Source organism: Leucopleurus acutus, assembly GCF_964270905.1.
Source record: "Leucopleurus acutus genome assembly, chromosome: 1".
Taxonomy (NCBI): Eukaryota; Metazoa; Chordata; class Mammalia; order Artiodactyla; family Delphinidae; genus Leucopleurus; species Leucopleurus acutus.
Genome location: NC_139142.1, coordinates 27440815 through 27456669, shown reverse-complemented (window position 1 = coordinate 27456669; position 15855 = coordinate 27440815). Strand labels below are relative to the sequence as shown.

Sequence of the window (15855 nt, the reverse complement as noted above, 5' to 3'; positions counted from 1 at the left end):
TTATCAGCTTTACTTTCCTTCACATCTCTCTTTTATCTCCTCCTTTACATCCTCATATCAATCACTGCCTTAGAACAGACTTCACCTTCACTTACTCAAATTGTAGAGACAATCTACAATTAGCTTTTCCCACTTATCCATTTACTACTTTTCTGCTAGAGAAATCTTTTAAAAATCACGTCATATTTAGTGGCTCTACGTGCTTAAGGTAATTTCCAACTCCTTACCCAGCTGAATTAATTCATCTGTTGTAACAGAGATCCAAAGTCACATGGCTTTAACAAGTTAGAAGTTTATTCTCTCTCGGGACTTATATGGTGGCTCTACAGTGTTAAGAATCCAGGTTCCTTCTGATTTGTTACTTTACCATCTCTTAGTATGTTGGCCTTATCTACGTGGTTCAGGATGCCTCACCACCATGTCAGAGCCAGCATGAAAAAGAAAATGGTGAAGAGAAGGATGTGTTCTTCCCTTTAAGTTTACAACCTGGAAGGATGTGTAAATCATTTTCACTCTCAGCTCATTGGCCAGAACATGGCTAAACGTTCCAGCTGCAAGAGAGTTTGGGAAAAGGAGTTTTTAGTCTGGCTATCCTTATGTCTAGCTAATAATGGAGAGGCTCAATTACTGTAGAAAAAGGGGGAATGAATATTGGAGGTGTACCAGTAGTCCATGCCACTGAGGTATACGAGGTCTTCTGGAGATTGACCCTTGCCTGCCTCTTTACCTTATCTCTTAGTGTGCTGCTTTTCCACTCCTTCTCCTTTCCTAGGTGTCCTAGATTTTGTTTCCTTTTTCTTTCAGCCATGCTAAACTGTTTGCCAAACATGCTATGCTGGTATGTGTTTCTCTGCCTTTCCTCAAAATGCTTCCTTAGCCTGAGATGTCCTTGCCACCCACTGCCATCATCTCCAATACTCTCTGTTAACCTGATCTCTGAGAATTTGTTTTTCAAGAGTTAACTTAAGCATCTTCTATGATATAAAGCCTTTATTGGAGAGCACCACCTTCACCCTGGTAGAACTAACCATTCTCTCCTCTGTTGCCCTTACTATATGCAGATAGACTTTAGTCATTGTACCTTTTGGCAGTTATTTACACTTAGATTCTTTCTTTTCCATTGTAAACCCTTTGAGGGTAAAGAAGACATTTTATTCATGTATCCCTTGGATGTAGCATAGTGCCTGACAGAGGATACACACTAAATATTTACCAAATATGCAAGTGGGTCCATAGCAAAAATATCTCTGTCCAGATTTTTAAATGTCAGGGCATGCTCTTAAGACATAGCTGGCTGCTGTTTTCTCAACTTTTTGCCAATTAGTCAAGATGATAATGTTAGCTCCAACAATATCTGTAATCATCCTATATTATCTTGTTAATTGTTTCATATTTAGTTTTCAGTTATAATTTAACTCTAAAAGTACTTTCAGAATTAGCTACGGGACTTTTTTTTCTGTTTGAAATGAGTGGCCTTTTCTGTCTACTAAGGCGCAATATTTATAATTGCTTTTTAACAATTCAGTGTATCAGTGACTTGCTGCAGGAGATTTGTCCTGAGACCTTCTGAGCTCTGCCACCTTAACATACTGGTTCTAAGATATAGATATCTCAGGGTTTGTTTAATGACTAAGAGTCATTTTTGTAAACAGATACTAAGGCAAGAGTGCCTTAAATATTTTTACATGGAGAATTTTTTTTTTCTGCTTTACTGTCTTGAGTAATATCTTTTGTTTTACTTGTAGATTTGATGGTCCTCGAAGATTTGAGGATTTAGGGTCAAGGTGTGAAGGACCGAGACCCAAAGGGCCTCGTTTTGAAGGAAATCGCCCCGATGGGCCAAGACCCAGATATGAAGGTCACCCAACAGAGGGCGCTAAAAGCAAATGGGGAATGATTCCCCGGGGGCCAGCATCTCAGTTCTATATTACCCCCAATACATCCCTCAGTCCTCGACAGAGTGGACCACAGTGGAAAGGCCCCAAACCAGCTTTTGGACAGCAACATCAGCAGCAACCTAAGTCACAAGCAGAACCAGGAAACAAAGAACCATTAGCAGACACCAGTAGTAACCAGCAGAAGAATTTTAAAATGCAATCAGCTGCATTTTCCATTGCTGCAGATGTAAAGGATGCCAAGGCGGCTCAGTCAAATGAGAATCTAAGCGACTCTCAACAAGAGCCACCTAAAAGCGAAGTCTCGGAAGGGCCCATAGAGCCTTCTAATTGGGACCAGAATTCTCAAAGTATGGAGACTCAAATGGACAAAGCCCAAGCTGTTACTCAGCCTGTACCCCTTGCAAATAAACCTGTACCTTCTCAATCTACTTTTCCCTCAAAAACAGGGGGGATGGAGGGAGGAACAGCAGTAGCAACATCATCATCACTAACTGCCGATAATGATTTTAAACCTTTGGGTATTGGTCTTCCCCATTCAGAAAACAACCAAGATAAAGGGCTGCCTCGGCCAGATAACAGAGATAATAGGTTAGAAGGCAATCGAGGCAGCAGCTCATCTTACAGAGGTCCTGGGCAAAGCAGAATGGAAGACACACGGGATAAAGGACTAGTAAATAGAGGTCGAGGCCAGCCAATCAGCCGTGGCCCAGGGCTGGTCAAGCAAGAAGACTTTCGTGATAAAATGATGGGTAGAAGAGAAGACAGTCGAGAGAAGATGAGTAGAGGAGAAGGCAGCCGGGACAGAGGGTTGGTGAGGCCAGGAAGCAGTCGGGAGAAAATGCCAGGTGGTCTGCAAGGCAGCCAGGAGAGGGGTAGAGCTGGCAGCCGAGAAAGGGGACCACCTCGGAGGGCTGGCAGTCAGGAGAGAGGACCCCCTCGAAGACCTGGGAGTAGAGAGAGAGTACCACCCCGAAGAGCCGGGAGCAGGGAGACGGGACCACCTCGAGGGCCTGGCAGTCGGGAAAGGGGTCTGGGAAGACCAGAGTTTGGTCGTGACAGAGGTCCATTTAGACCAGAACCAGGAGATGGTGGGGAAAAAATGTATTCGTATCACCGAGATGAGCCTCCTAGGACAACGTGGAACCATGGAGAAGAGAGAGGGCATGAAGAGTTCCCATTAGATGGTAGAAATGCTCCAGTGGAACGAGAAAGACTTGATGATTGGGATAGAGAGAGATACTGGAGAGAATGTGAACATGACTATCAAGATGATACACTAGATTCCTATAACAGAGAGGACAGGTTTCCGGCACCATCTCGATCTCACGATGGAGATAGACGAGGCCCTTGGTGGGATGATTGGGAGAGAGATCAGGATATGGATGAGGACTACAACAGGGAGATGGACAGGGACTTGGACAGGGATGTGGATCGGATTGGAAGACCTATGGATATGTATGATAGAAATTTGGATAATGAGTGGGACAGAGATTATGGGAGACCACTGGATGAACAAGAATCACAGTTCCGTGAACGAGATATTCCATCTCTTCCACCTTTACCACCCCTCCCACCTCTTCCACCTGTGGATAGATATCGGGATGATAGATGGAGAGAAGAAAGAAATCGAGACCATGGGTATGATCGAGATTTCCGTGATAGGGGTGAGTTGAGGATCCGAGAGTACCCAGAAAGAGGAGATACGTGGCGGGAAAAGCGAGATTATATTCCTGACAGAATGGACTGGGAAAGAGAACGATTGTCAGACAGATGGTACCCATCTGATGTGGATAGACATTCCCCCATGGCGGAACATATGCCCTCCTCACATCATTCTTCTGAAATGATGGGGTCGGATGCAAACTTAGACTCTGACCAAGGCCTTGGAGGGGTAATGGTTCTCAGTCAGAGGCAGCATGAAATCATTTTGAAAGCTGCACAAGAACTGAAAATGCTTCGGTAAGTTAACTACTTAAGATCATTTCTTTTAGTCAAAACCGCATTCAGATTGCTCTTTTTAAAATGATGTGTTATATTTGAATGGAATCATTTTTTTTCAAGTTCTTATTACCACATGATTTTAATTTTAATTTCTAGTCACTGAGTGCTGTTTTAGGGTAGGATGGATATTTAGGAACTGTATTAATTATAAACGTATGTCCTGAAATATGAAAATTTGATAGCCATTCTTGACTTTTGTAGCTATGTTGCCGACGTGCCATGCCTGTGATTGTTTCAAGTTCAAACTTCAACTTTCCAGTGCTCTGGATTTCACAGAGCTCATACGTAAAATCCCCTTTTTCCCCTGAGGCAGTTTGCTCTTTGGTATTAGATCTGATAGACTTCATATTCACTAATCTTTGGTATAACTTTGGAAAGCGCTGGAAGGATTTATATTTTTCTCTGTTGAAGCTAAGAATGGTTTACCTGGAAGCAGCCTCAGATTGATCTAACTATTGATTCTTTCTTTTTGGGATGTTTTATCTTTCATTATAACTAGAAGCAGGTATCTCTACTTGAGGATGTTACTTGTTTCTACATAATCAAATATTTTCTTTGTGAGATGGAGAATAGAATTTGGATTTCTTGATTTACAATCACCCAACTATCTATAGGTATCTACATAATGCTTCCCATTAGTGGCAGTAATAATAAAAGCTAACATTTATTGCACACTTACTATGTACCAGGAACTGTACTAAGTGCTTTGTATGTATTAATTCATGTAATCCTTATACCAACTATATCCTGAGATGAGAATTTAGGAGTCACTGACAGATTGCAATGCGAAATTACTTTTTGAGTAATTTCTTAGGAATTAGCAGTGTTTTGTGAAAATAAATTAATGGTTAGTTGTTTGTTTGTTTGTTTTTTAATGGTTAGTTTTTGATATATTCCAATGTATTGGTTTTTTTTCATTTTTCAATTCTGGTCTACATTTGTGGATTATGCTGATTGAAATTATAACTGAAGCTTTATGACTAAAAAAGTATAATGAGGAAAAATACCTGTAAGTAAAGATGAAAGATCAGGTGCCTCAGGAAACAAAACAGATTTCTGTGGTCTATAGAAGATACACTCTTAAGAGATTTGACTTTTCCAGATTACTCCTGAAGAAAGTAGTAAATGTGGAAAGTATGCTATAGAACATTTAGCTATTCTCTGTTCACTTTTAAATTATGGACACCTTTAATTTAACACCTACTGTGTGCTGGCACTGTGCTGATAATTTAGCATGTATTATCTCAATCCTCCTGTCTCAAATCCCTATCTCAAAGGCCTGCAAAGATAAGCAGTAGTATTCCCACTTCACCAAAGACACTAAGGCTCAGAGAGTACCACTTGGCTACCGGAATTGGTAAACCTAGAATTTGAACCCAGTCTCTAAAATCTATGTTGTTTATGGAGAACACCAAGCTGATTGGTGTTACTAAGCTGCCAAGGTTTCTTTCCTTTCCTTTTTGAAATCTCCTTTTCACCCGTTATTGCTTTGTATAGAAATGCTGGATACAAGGTGCCTCATCATCCTTTTTTTAAAGCTCTTTCTAGGCCACATAATAAAACAAAATATATGAAGTGATGGGTAAGAGTGGTCATAGTTGAATACAAGTCAGTCACGTTGTATTGGGAAAGTCATAGTATGATTTTCATGAGGCAGAAAATAATCTTTTTTTATACTTGACCCTTACTTTGTGTCCATTTGGGTCATTACACTTTACAAAATGGTAGGGAGAAAATTGGAAAAGGTCTGAAGAGGTTGTGGTAGATGTTGTATGTGTTTACTGTTGGCATTGTAAGGAAAAGTGAAGGGAATTTGACCAGTGATTTAAAGAAAAACTGGAAGAGTTAACATAATTACTCTTTAGGAGTATGAAGTGTTGTTTTTAAAGGTTTAGACTGACAACTGTTCTCACTGTATGCAGCAGGGGCTGTAAACTAAAATGCCCACAAGAACCAGACAGGTAACTAAAACGAGTGAAAGCGGGCCAGTGTAACTCTGCTGGGTTTGGTGAGGACTGTGGCAAACTGCTTCATCTAAAGCGGTCAGCCACTACTCCACTGAGCTGATTGTTGGCATGTGGGAATGTAGGCCCAGTGTCTGCAGATCTCTTTAAAATTTGAATTTATATGGAAAAATATATTATTTTGCTTTGTAAGTAATGGCAGCTAGCTCAGATTTTAAAACTAATATGGAAGCTAAATTTCAAAAAACCTTTTTATATATTCATATATATCCAAATACATTGATATTTGGCCCATGGCCACCATTTTGCAACCTCTTATCTAAAGACTATTGAACAAAAAAAATAGCAAGAGAGATTTTTGTTGGATGAAAGAAAAACATGACAAGTAGGTGAGATATTAAAATAGACTAAAGAGGCAGGTTCTAGAATCGGTCCTTGAAGATGTTCAATAATTTATCATTATTTTATAGGTCGTAGATGACTGATCAGTTAGCTCATAAAGGCAAGAGAGTATTACCCTGGAGATGTTTTATGGGCACTGTAGAGGGTTTGAAAAAAGGTTTTAGTTTCCTTTTTTGTTCTTCAATATTAATTATAGTTATTTAGGAATGGAGAACACATGCCTTATGTACAATGGCAATTTTATTTGTTTACAGAGAACAGAAAGAACAGCTTCAAAAGATGAAAGACTATGGATCTGAGCCACAGATGCCTGACCATCTACCACCCCAGGATTCGAGATTGCAGAATACATCTTCAAGACCTGGAATGTATCCGGTATGGAAAAATATGTGCCCAGAAAATGAAATGGTTCTTACTTTGTATGTTTCTATGTCATCTGATTTTTTTTTTTTTGTATTACAATAAGTATAAATTTCCTCTATAAAAAATGTAAATTTTGGAAAAGTAAAAAGCTAATGGTAATGGACCTTTGAAAATATTATGAGTATGGTCAAAAGTGTGACAGAAATGCTTTTTCCCCCAGGGTTTGATAAGTACACCAAGTACACCTGAACTATATATATGGCTTTGTGTTCACAAAATTGTAGAATTTTCCTGGTAATCCTTTTTGTTCAAATAGTCCTGTTTTCCATTTGGACAGTGTAGGGACTCCCTGTGAGCCCTGCTCATGTGAGCTTCGTAGTCTCCCTGCCTCTTCAGGCTACTAGCCTTTAGCTAGGGAAGGGGTTGAACATCATGCCCCAGTTCAGGCAGTGAAGCTACGTTAAAGACTTGTGTGATTAAGCTCTCCCCTTGTTGTTGCTGTTGTCGTTTTACCTTTAAGCCAGTGATGGGCTTTAAAAACGTTATCATGCAAATATAAGTGAGAGAGAGAAAAAAACACTGCTGAACCATTTCATCAGATTAACTCTTCATTTCTCAATGTTCCCTTCCATCCTAATCTAACACACAACACTCGGATGTAATTGTTGATGTCAGCAACCACCATGATGTTGACTCCCCAGATCATATCTCTTGGCCTGTGTATGCATCCATCTGCCTACAGGGTTTCTCTCTGGGTGTGTCTCCTGCCAAACTCAACATATTTAAAATGGAGCTCATTACCATCCTCCATGAAAACTTGTTCTTTCTCCTCATTATCACCTAGTCACCTGAACTTGAAACCTGAAGCCAGCCCTAACTCTTTTCTCTGTTCTAACCTTCTGTGTTCAGTCATTCTGTTGATTAATTTTACTATCTTTTTAATATTGTTCAAGTATTCTATCCTCCACTTCCCTACAACCTCAGTTCTAGCCTTTGTCAGTTCTTGCCTAGATTATTTCAGAAACATCCTAATTCATCTCTCTCCATCTCATTCGCCTCTGATCCATTCTTCATTCTGCTTCCAGAGTGATTATTTTTAAAATATTTTTTGAATCAAATTTTGAGTTATAATTTACATATGTTTTAAGCCCACAGTTTGAGTTTCGACAAATGTATACCAAAAGATAAAAAAAATTTCCATTGCCCCCAAAAGTTCTCTCATGCCACTTTGTAGTTAGGACTACCCTACACTCTACTTTAGGCAGCACTGATGTGACTACTGGCCAAAATAGACATTTTATGTCTTTTTCTTTTTTTTTTTTTTTTTTTGCCTGCATTGGGTCTTCGTTGCTGTGCACGGGCTTTTTCTAGTTGTGGCGAGTGGGGGCTACTCTTCGTTGCGGTGCACGGGCTTCTCACTGCGGTGGCTTCTCCTGTTGCGGAACACAGGCTGTAGTCATGCAGGCTTCAGTAGTTGCAGCACGTGGGCTCAGTAGTTGCGGTACGTGGGCTTCAGTAGTTGTGACATGTGGGCTCAGTAGCTGTGGCGTCGGGTCCTAGGGCACATGGGCCCTAGGGCACAGGCTCAGTAGTTGTGGCTCATGGACTTAGTTGCTCCGTGGCATGTGGGATCTTCCCAGACCAGGGGTTGAACCCACGTCCCCTGCATTGGCAGGTGGATTTTTAACCACTGCACCACCAGGGAAGTCTCCAAAATGGACATTTTAAAACATAAATCTTACCATGTTGTACCTTGGCTTTAGAACGCTTCAGTATTCTTGTGTTCATTTCAGGATAAAATCTAGATTCTTTTGCCTGGCCTTTTATGTTCTTCCTGAGCTGGCCCAAGCTCTGCTTACCATTACTTGCTACTCCCTCTCTTTACTTTCCCTCCACATGGAGCTTCTGACAACTCTATGAGTGTGACTGGCTCTTACTTCATGCCTTTGCATATGCATGTTGTTCTCTAAACCTAGAGTTTCTTTTTTTTTCTCTTCCTATCCTCTCCTCCAACTAGTTAATTGTTTATTTTTTAGAACTCATCTCTGTATCTTCTCTTCCACTTGTGTAAGACAATTGCCCTTGCATGTACGCCTGTAACATCTTATGGGCCTCTGTCAGAACCCTTATCATACTGTATTTGGATTGTCTGTCTTCTTGTCTGTCTTGCCTTCTGTCTTGTCTTGCCTCCTCTCTTATCTTGCCTGTCCTTCATAAGGATAGGAACTACATCTTTTATCTTTGACTCTCTTAGCAAATAGTAGAAGCTGTAGATTATAGATCCATATTTCTGCTTTATTCACTTGATAAATCAATCATAAACATTTTAACATATTGCTACAAGCTTTATATTTTTGATGCACAATTTATTAAAACTATTCCATTTAACAAAGTTAAACCTTTGTTTCTAATCTTTTATTAATACAATGTTAATAAATGTCTTTGTATCAAATTCTTATTTTTTTTTAGTTTTAATATTTTTTATTGAAGTATAGTTGGTTTACAATGTTGTGTTAATTTCTGCTGTACAGCAAAGTGATTCAGTTATACATATATACACATTTTGAATATTCTTTTCCATTGTGGTTTATCCCAGGATATTGAATGCAGTTCTTTGTGCTATATAGTAGGACCTTGTTGTTTACCCATTCTATAGATAAAAGCTTACATCTGCATTCTTTATTTTCTACAAACCACTACCCATTATGCTTCAAATTCTTGTTTTAGATAACTTCTTAAAAGTACTTTTAAAGTCCTATAGTGGTATACTTTAGTTAAAGAACGAGGACATTTTTAATGATTCCTATAATATAGCCAACAGCTCTCTAAAATAGTTATATAACAACTATACTATAGCCTTGCAAGCATCAGCTACTTAATATTTTTGGAAGATATAATATTTTAATAAAATGTTTTAAAATGTTTGGTAGTGGGGCTTCCCTGGTGGTCCAGTGGTTAAGACTCTGCACTCCCAATGCAGGGGGCCCAGGTTTGATCCTTGGTTAGGGAACTAGATCCCTCATGCTGCAACTAAAGATCCCGCACACAGCAACGAAGATCCTGCGTGCCGCAACTAAGACCTGGTGCGGCCAAATAAATATTAAAAAAAATAATAAAATGTTTGGTAGTTTTGATAATTAGTGAACATGAATATTTTCTGATAATTGTTAATTACATTTCTTATAAAAATTCTATTTTATCTATTTGACTCTTAAGGTTTTTCTTACTAATTTATGTTATCCTTAGTATGGTACAGATATTAATCCTTTCTCATGTAAATACTGTAGGAGGTGTTCTGTTTTTCACAAATGTATATATTGCTTTCACTATGTAATATGAAGAAAACACTTTTTATTTGTAGACACAGTCCAGAATTCTTATGACATTTAAAGCATGTCTGATTAGCTGTGCTCCAGATGCAGTAGCTTTGTCATGTATGGGCATTCCCTTAATAAAGTTTAAAGTGCCATAACCTACAGTTTACCTTACATCATTTACCTAATAGTCATTTGTCTTTAACTCCAGCCTATAGTGGCCTCTTGTTAAATAATATTTCTTACGTATTAGCCACAATGTAATTTTGTTACTGAAAAAGTTTAACACGCAGCCTGTGTATAAATAAATATATAAGTAATGTGTATTGTTGGCTTTCCAAGGTCTAAAGCAGCTGTCAATTTGTCTGTCAATAGAACAAACCAGAAACATAGAACTAAGAGAAATGGGTAAAGAGTGTTCGAATCAGAGATTAAAATTATCTCTGATTGCAAAGATTAAAATAAAATTTAACGATTGGGTTTCAGTATTAAGTAAATAGAACCTATCTGCCAAGAGATTCTACTGTTTCCTTAATATACATTCCTGTTGACATTTGGTGGCTGTCAGAGAGATTACTAAATGTCCCATTTGGTTTCTTTGTTTTGTTGTTTCCCGGTTCTGATGTTGTGTGTTGGTACCAGCCTTGCCACAAACTACTATTGTCAGTCAGACAATTAGGTAGAAGTGAGGGAGCTAGCTAGAGTTTGTTTCTCTCACTGGAAATTCACTATTTTTGTGGAAGAGATAGGTTACCATAGTGGGGAGATAGTTTATAGCAGAGATTCTTAACCAGGTGGTGAACATCAGAATTACAGAAGTTTTGTTTATTTTAAACTAATGCCAGAACCTCACTCACAGAAATTCAGTAGGTTTGAGGTGGGCCTGGGATACTTGTTTCAAATTGGCTAGCACCCTAATTTTTCTGGAAGGAGAAGAAAAAGAGGGTGGTTCATTGCAGGTTCATTGCAGGGAAGAGGAGGTGATAGTGTTGAGGGCTTTTTTTTTTTTTCCTTTTTTAAACCAACCTAATTGAGGTATAATTTACATAATCTAATTTGCCCATTTTCAGTTTGTAATTCAGTGATTTTTAGTAAATTTACTGAGTTGTCCAACCATCACCATAATCCAGTTGTAGAACATTTTCATCACCCCAGTAAGATCCCTTGTGCCAATTTGCAGTTAATCCTCATTCCTACCCAAGTCCCAGGCAACAGCTAATCTACTTTCTGTCCCTATAGATTTGCCTTTTTGGGCATTTAATTTAAGTGGAATCATACAATATGTGGTCTTTTGTGTCTGGCTTCTTTCACTTAGCATAATATTTTCAAGGTTCATCCATGTTATAGCGTGAATCAGTACTTCATTTCTTTTTATTGCTAAGTAACAATCTATTGTATGGCTATACCATATTTTGTTTGTCCATTCACCAGTTGATGGACACTTGGGTTATCGAATAATGCTGTTGCGAATATTTGTGTGCAGGTCTTTGGGGGGGCATGTTTTTCTTGGTTAGAGACCTAGGAATGGAACTGCTGAATTATTTGGTAAATTGAGGTTTAACTTTTTGACAAATTGTTAGACCATTTCCCAAAGTGGAAATTTTACATTCTTACTAGCAGTCTAAGAGTCTTTGTGTTTCTCTACATCCTTGCCATCATTTGTTATTGTCTATTTTATCAATTATAGCCATTCTACTGGATATGAAATGGTACCTCATTGTGGTTTTAATTTTCATTTCCCTCATGACTAATGATGTCGAGTATATTTTCATGGGCTTATTGGCTATTCATATATCTTCTTCGGAAAAATATATGCAAATCTTTTGCCCATATTTTTTTGACTATTTGTCTTATAAGAGATTTTTATATTCTGAATACAAGTCCATTATCAGATAGGTGATATGCACATATTTTCTCCCTAATGGTGTATTTTAAAGTACAAAAAGTTTTGAATTTTGAGTAAGTTCAATATATCAAATTTTTCTTCTGTGGATTGAGAACCAGATTTTAATTTCTACTGATATGTGAAAACATGATGGTATGCTCATTCGTTAAGCCATTTACTCTGTTCTCCAGCCTCCAGGATCCTATAGACCACCCCCTCCTATGGGTAAACCACCAGGTTCAATTGTAAGACCCTCTGCTCCACCAGCAAGATCATCTGTTCCTGTGACCAGGCCGCCTATCCCAATACCGCCACCGCCACCCCCTCCTCCTCCGCCGCCACCTCCTCCTCCAGTGATAAAGCCACAGACTTCAGCTATGGAACAAGAACGCTGGGATGAAGATTCTTTCTATGGCCTCTGGGATACAAATGATGAACAAGGACTGAATTCGGAATTTAAACCTGAAGCTGCAACGATTCCATCTGCTCCAGTGTTACCACCCCCACCTGTTCACCCTTCCATCCCTCCTCCTGGCCCGGTGCCTATGGGTATGCCACCAATGTCCAAACCACCACCAGTGCAGCAGACTGTCGATTATGGCCATGGCCGAGGTGAGTGAAAGTGGCAAATTTGTATTTGGGATTCTAAAGGAATTGTTAGCTTCAGCTTTGGCTTCCTTAAGCTTCACTCTTACAGTGTTTTTATCCCTGATTTTGTTTACCAGACATATCCACTAATAAAGTTGAGCAGATACCCTATGGAGAAAGAATAACTCTGCGTCCAGATCCACTACCTGAAAGATCAACTTTTGAAACAGGTAGGAGTCCCAGAGAGATCAGTATTTTTAAACCTTTTAGGACCCAATTATTATATGATTTCCCTTTTGGTAAGGTTATCTGGGCCTCCCTTTTTTTTTTTTTAAATTTATTTATTTATTTTTGGCTGCATTGTGTCTTCATTGCTGTGTGTGGGCTTTCTCTAGTTGTGGCGAACAGGGGCTACTCTTCGTTGTGGTGCGCGGGCTTCTTACTGCATTGGCTTCTCTTGTTGCGGAGCACAGGCTCTAGTCACACGGGCTTCAGTAGCTGTGGCACGCAGGCTCAGTAGTTGTAGCTCATGAGCTCTAGAGCACAGGCTCAGTAGTTGTGGTGCACAGGCTTAGTTGCTGTGCGGCATGTGGGATCATCCCGGACCAGGGCTCGAACCCGTGTCCCCTGCATTGGTGGGGAGATTCTTAACCACTGTGCCACCAGGGAATTCCCAGAAATAAAGTTTTAATGGAACATAGACACACTCCCATTAGCTATTGTTTACAGCTGCTTTTATGCTGACAAACCAGAGCTGGGGTAGTTGCGACAAAGACTGTATGTCCTATAAAACATTTACCGTCTGTCCCTTTACAGAAAAAGTTTGCTAATCCCTGTTCTAGACACTGGGAATTCAACAAGAGAAAAAAGTTTCTGTGCTTGTGAAATTACATTCTAATGGGAAAACAAACAAAAAGAATAAATGAACAAGATCGTTTCAGACCTTTGAATGTATTATAAAGACAATGAAACATTTGATGTGATGGATAGTGAAGGTGGTTAATTTAGACAGAGTGGTCAGAGGAGGCCCCTATGACAGTGAAGCTGAGAGCTGAATGACAAGGAGTCAACCATGAAGCATCTGCAAACCGACGGTCCCAGTCAGAGGGAACAGCAGGTGGTAGGTCTCAGGAACGGGAAAGTGTGGTTGCATCACAAAGAGATGGGGAAGGTAGTAGGAGGTGAGATCAGAGAGGGAACCAGGGTTAGGCAGGGGCCAGCTCACAGAAGGCCTCTTAGCATGTGGGCCTCCCTTTAATATAGCTAAAAGATTTATTTACAAGTTGAATTTAGGGCAACAGTTTATGCTAGTTCTAAATTTAGATTTGTACATTTCTGCTTTTATTTCAGAAAAAAGGGATATAGTTCTTATTTTATATTGTTTTTATAGAGCATGTAGGCCAACGAGATCGTTATGATAGAGACAGAGATCGTGAGCCTTATTTTGATCGTCAAAGTAATGTCATGGCAGATCATCGAGATTTCAAAAGGGATCGGGAGACACATAGAGATCGAGACCGGGATCGGGGTGTTATTGACTATGACCGGGATCGATTTGACAGAGAACGCCGACCTCGAGATGATAGGTATGCTATGAGCAATATCTTTGCCAGGTGTGCAACTTACCATATACTTAAGTTCAGCAAATGTCAGTGTAGTTAAAGGAACTTTAGTAAATGATGTATTTTTCTCATGCATGTGTGTGTAATCTGGAGAGGGAAGAGTACCAGTTTTCAGGAAACTAGGTGGTTGAGTTTTGTGAGCTTGAATTCCAGAGAGTTAAATGGGAGCTGGAGATAGCCAGAAAGGAAAGGAAAGAGTATTGTTGACAAAGTTGTAGTCATTGCTTAATTAATAGGCAAACAATTTATTTTTGCAATTTGTGAGTTCTGTGGATGTGTGTATGCACGGCAGATCTAAATGGGAAAGCAAAATGAAAATATAAGTATTGACTATGTATAATAAGTACCCATAGAAAAAATTGGGCAGATAATGGTGTTGCATTATAAGAGACCTCCATATGTTTTTCATTTACCAAAGCACTTCCTGTTAAACCTTCTAGGACTCAGTCATATCGAGACAAAAAAGACCATTCCTCATCCAGAAGAGGGGGATTTGATAGGCCATCCTATGATCGGAAGTCTGACCGACCAGCCTATGAAGGACCGTCCATGTTTGGAGGTAGATTAGTGCCTTGTTAACTATAAAGATGCTGAGAACTGAAAGCAACGTGAGATGCTTTCCATTGTAGTTATGGATTTAAACTTTCAGAGTAAAATACACTCACAGATTTCTCAGAGGTGACAACGTTATCACCAAAAATAGCCATGTAATTGATGAAATAAAATGTAAATTGCTTTTTTTACATTTTTAAAGAAATTTTGGAAGCTAGAAACAAAATCGCTTATAATCCCACCACCTACCATACTACAACTATTGTAATTTTGTATATTTCCTGTCATTCTCTCTTCACACACATTTTAATGAAGTTGTAATCAAAGTATAAATACAGTTTCTTTGTTGTGCTTGTTCCCATTGATATTGTGTACTATATACATTTTTCCATACATAAACCTATTATATTAATGGCTCTATGATAGTCCATCAAGTGGATGAGATATATGACTCTTATTTTTGGACATTTAGGTTGCTTTTAGTTTTTCACTGTTCTAAATTACACTTAAACTAGAAATTCACACCTACTTATACAAACAAGCTTTCCTAAGCTGATGACTTGTTCTCAATATTGTAAAGCAGAAGTTACATACAGACGGACTATAAATCACACTCAGGACTATTCAGGAGTACATGTTACTCTTCTGTGTTCTGTTAACTTTTTTCCTAAGTTTAATACAAACAAGGATGAATTCAGTATTTTTCAGAACATTCTTTTTGCCTGAAATCATACCTAAATCTTCTCATTTTCTTGATTTCAATAAATTTACATTATCTTAAACTATCTCTAATTAAGGATAAAAGTAGCCCCCGAATCACCATAAGTTATATTACCTTAGGAGGAGTGGAGAGAGTTAAAATTTTAAATAATTACTGTATAAATAGTAATTTGTTCAACTGCTGGAATCCTAGGAGAACGAAGAACTTACCCAGAGGAGCGAATGCCCCTGCCAGCTCCTTCACTAAGCCACCAGCCACCTCCAGCTCCGCGGGTTGAGAAGAAACCTGAATCTAAGAATGTGGATGATATTTTGAAACCACCTGGCCGAGAGAGCAGACCTGAGAGAGTAAGTCCTACGTAAATGACTAGCTTTCTTGCAAATTAGAAGCTGATAAGAAATCTTTTTAGTATCCTGAACAGAATTTCTGTACTTTTCAGTTACGTAGTATTTTTTTTAATTTTTAAGAAAATTTTATTTTATTTTATTAAAGTATAGTTGATTTGCAATGTTGTGTTAATTTCTACTATATAGCAAAGTGATTCA

The 15855-nt window shown here is 38.8% G+C and overlaps 1 protein-coding gene across 3 annotated transcripts in view; it reads left to right on the top strand.

The window, feature by feature from the left end:
* Positions 1-15855, top strand: part of YLPM1 (YLP motif containing 1) — a 66858-nt gene that overhangs the window by 29403 nt on the left and 21600 nt on the right. For 2 of the 3 annotated variants that reach the window (XM_082839804.1, XM_082839802.1), the window contains exons 5-11: positions 1746-3857; positions 6520-6640; positions 12019-12439; positions 12553-12645; positions 13806-14001; positions 14478-14596; positions 15503-15657. In XM_082839804.1, coding sequence (XP_082695930.1) covers positions 1746-3857; positions 6520-6640; positions 12019-12439; positions 12553-12645; positions 13806-14001; positions 14478-14596; positions 15503-15657 — 3217 coding nt within the window. The remainder of the gene's footprint in view (positions 1-1745; positions 3858-6519; positions 6641-12018; positions 12440-12552; positions 12646-13805; positions 14002-14477; positions 14597-15502; positions 15658-15855) is intronic. The other variant, XM_082839803.1, reaches the window with a different exon arrangement.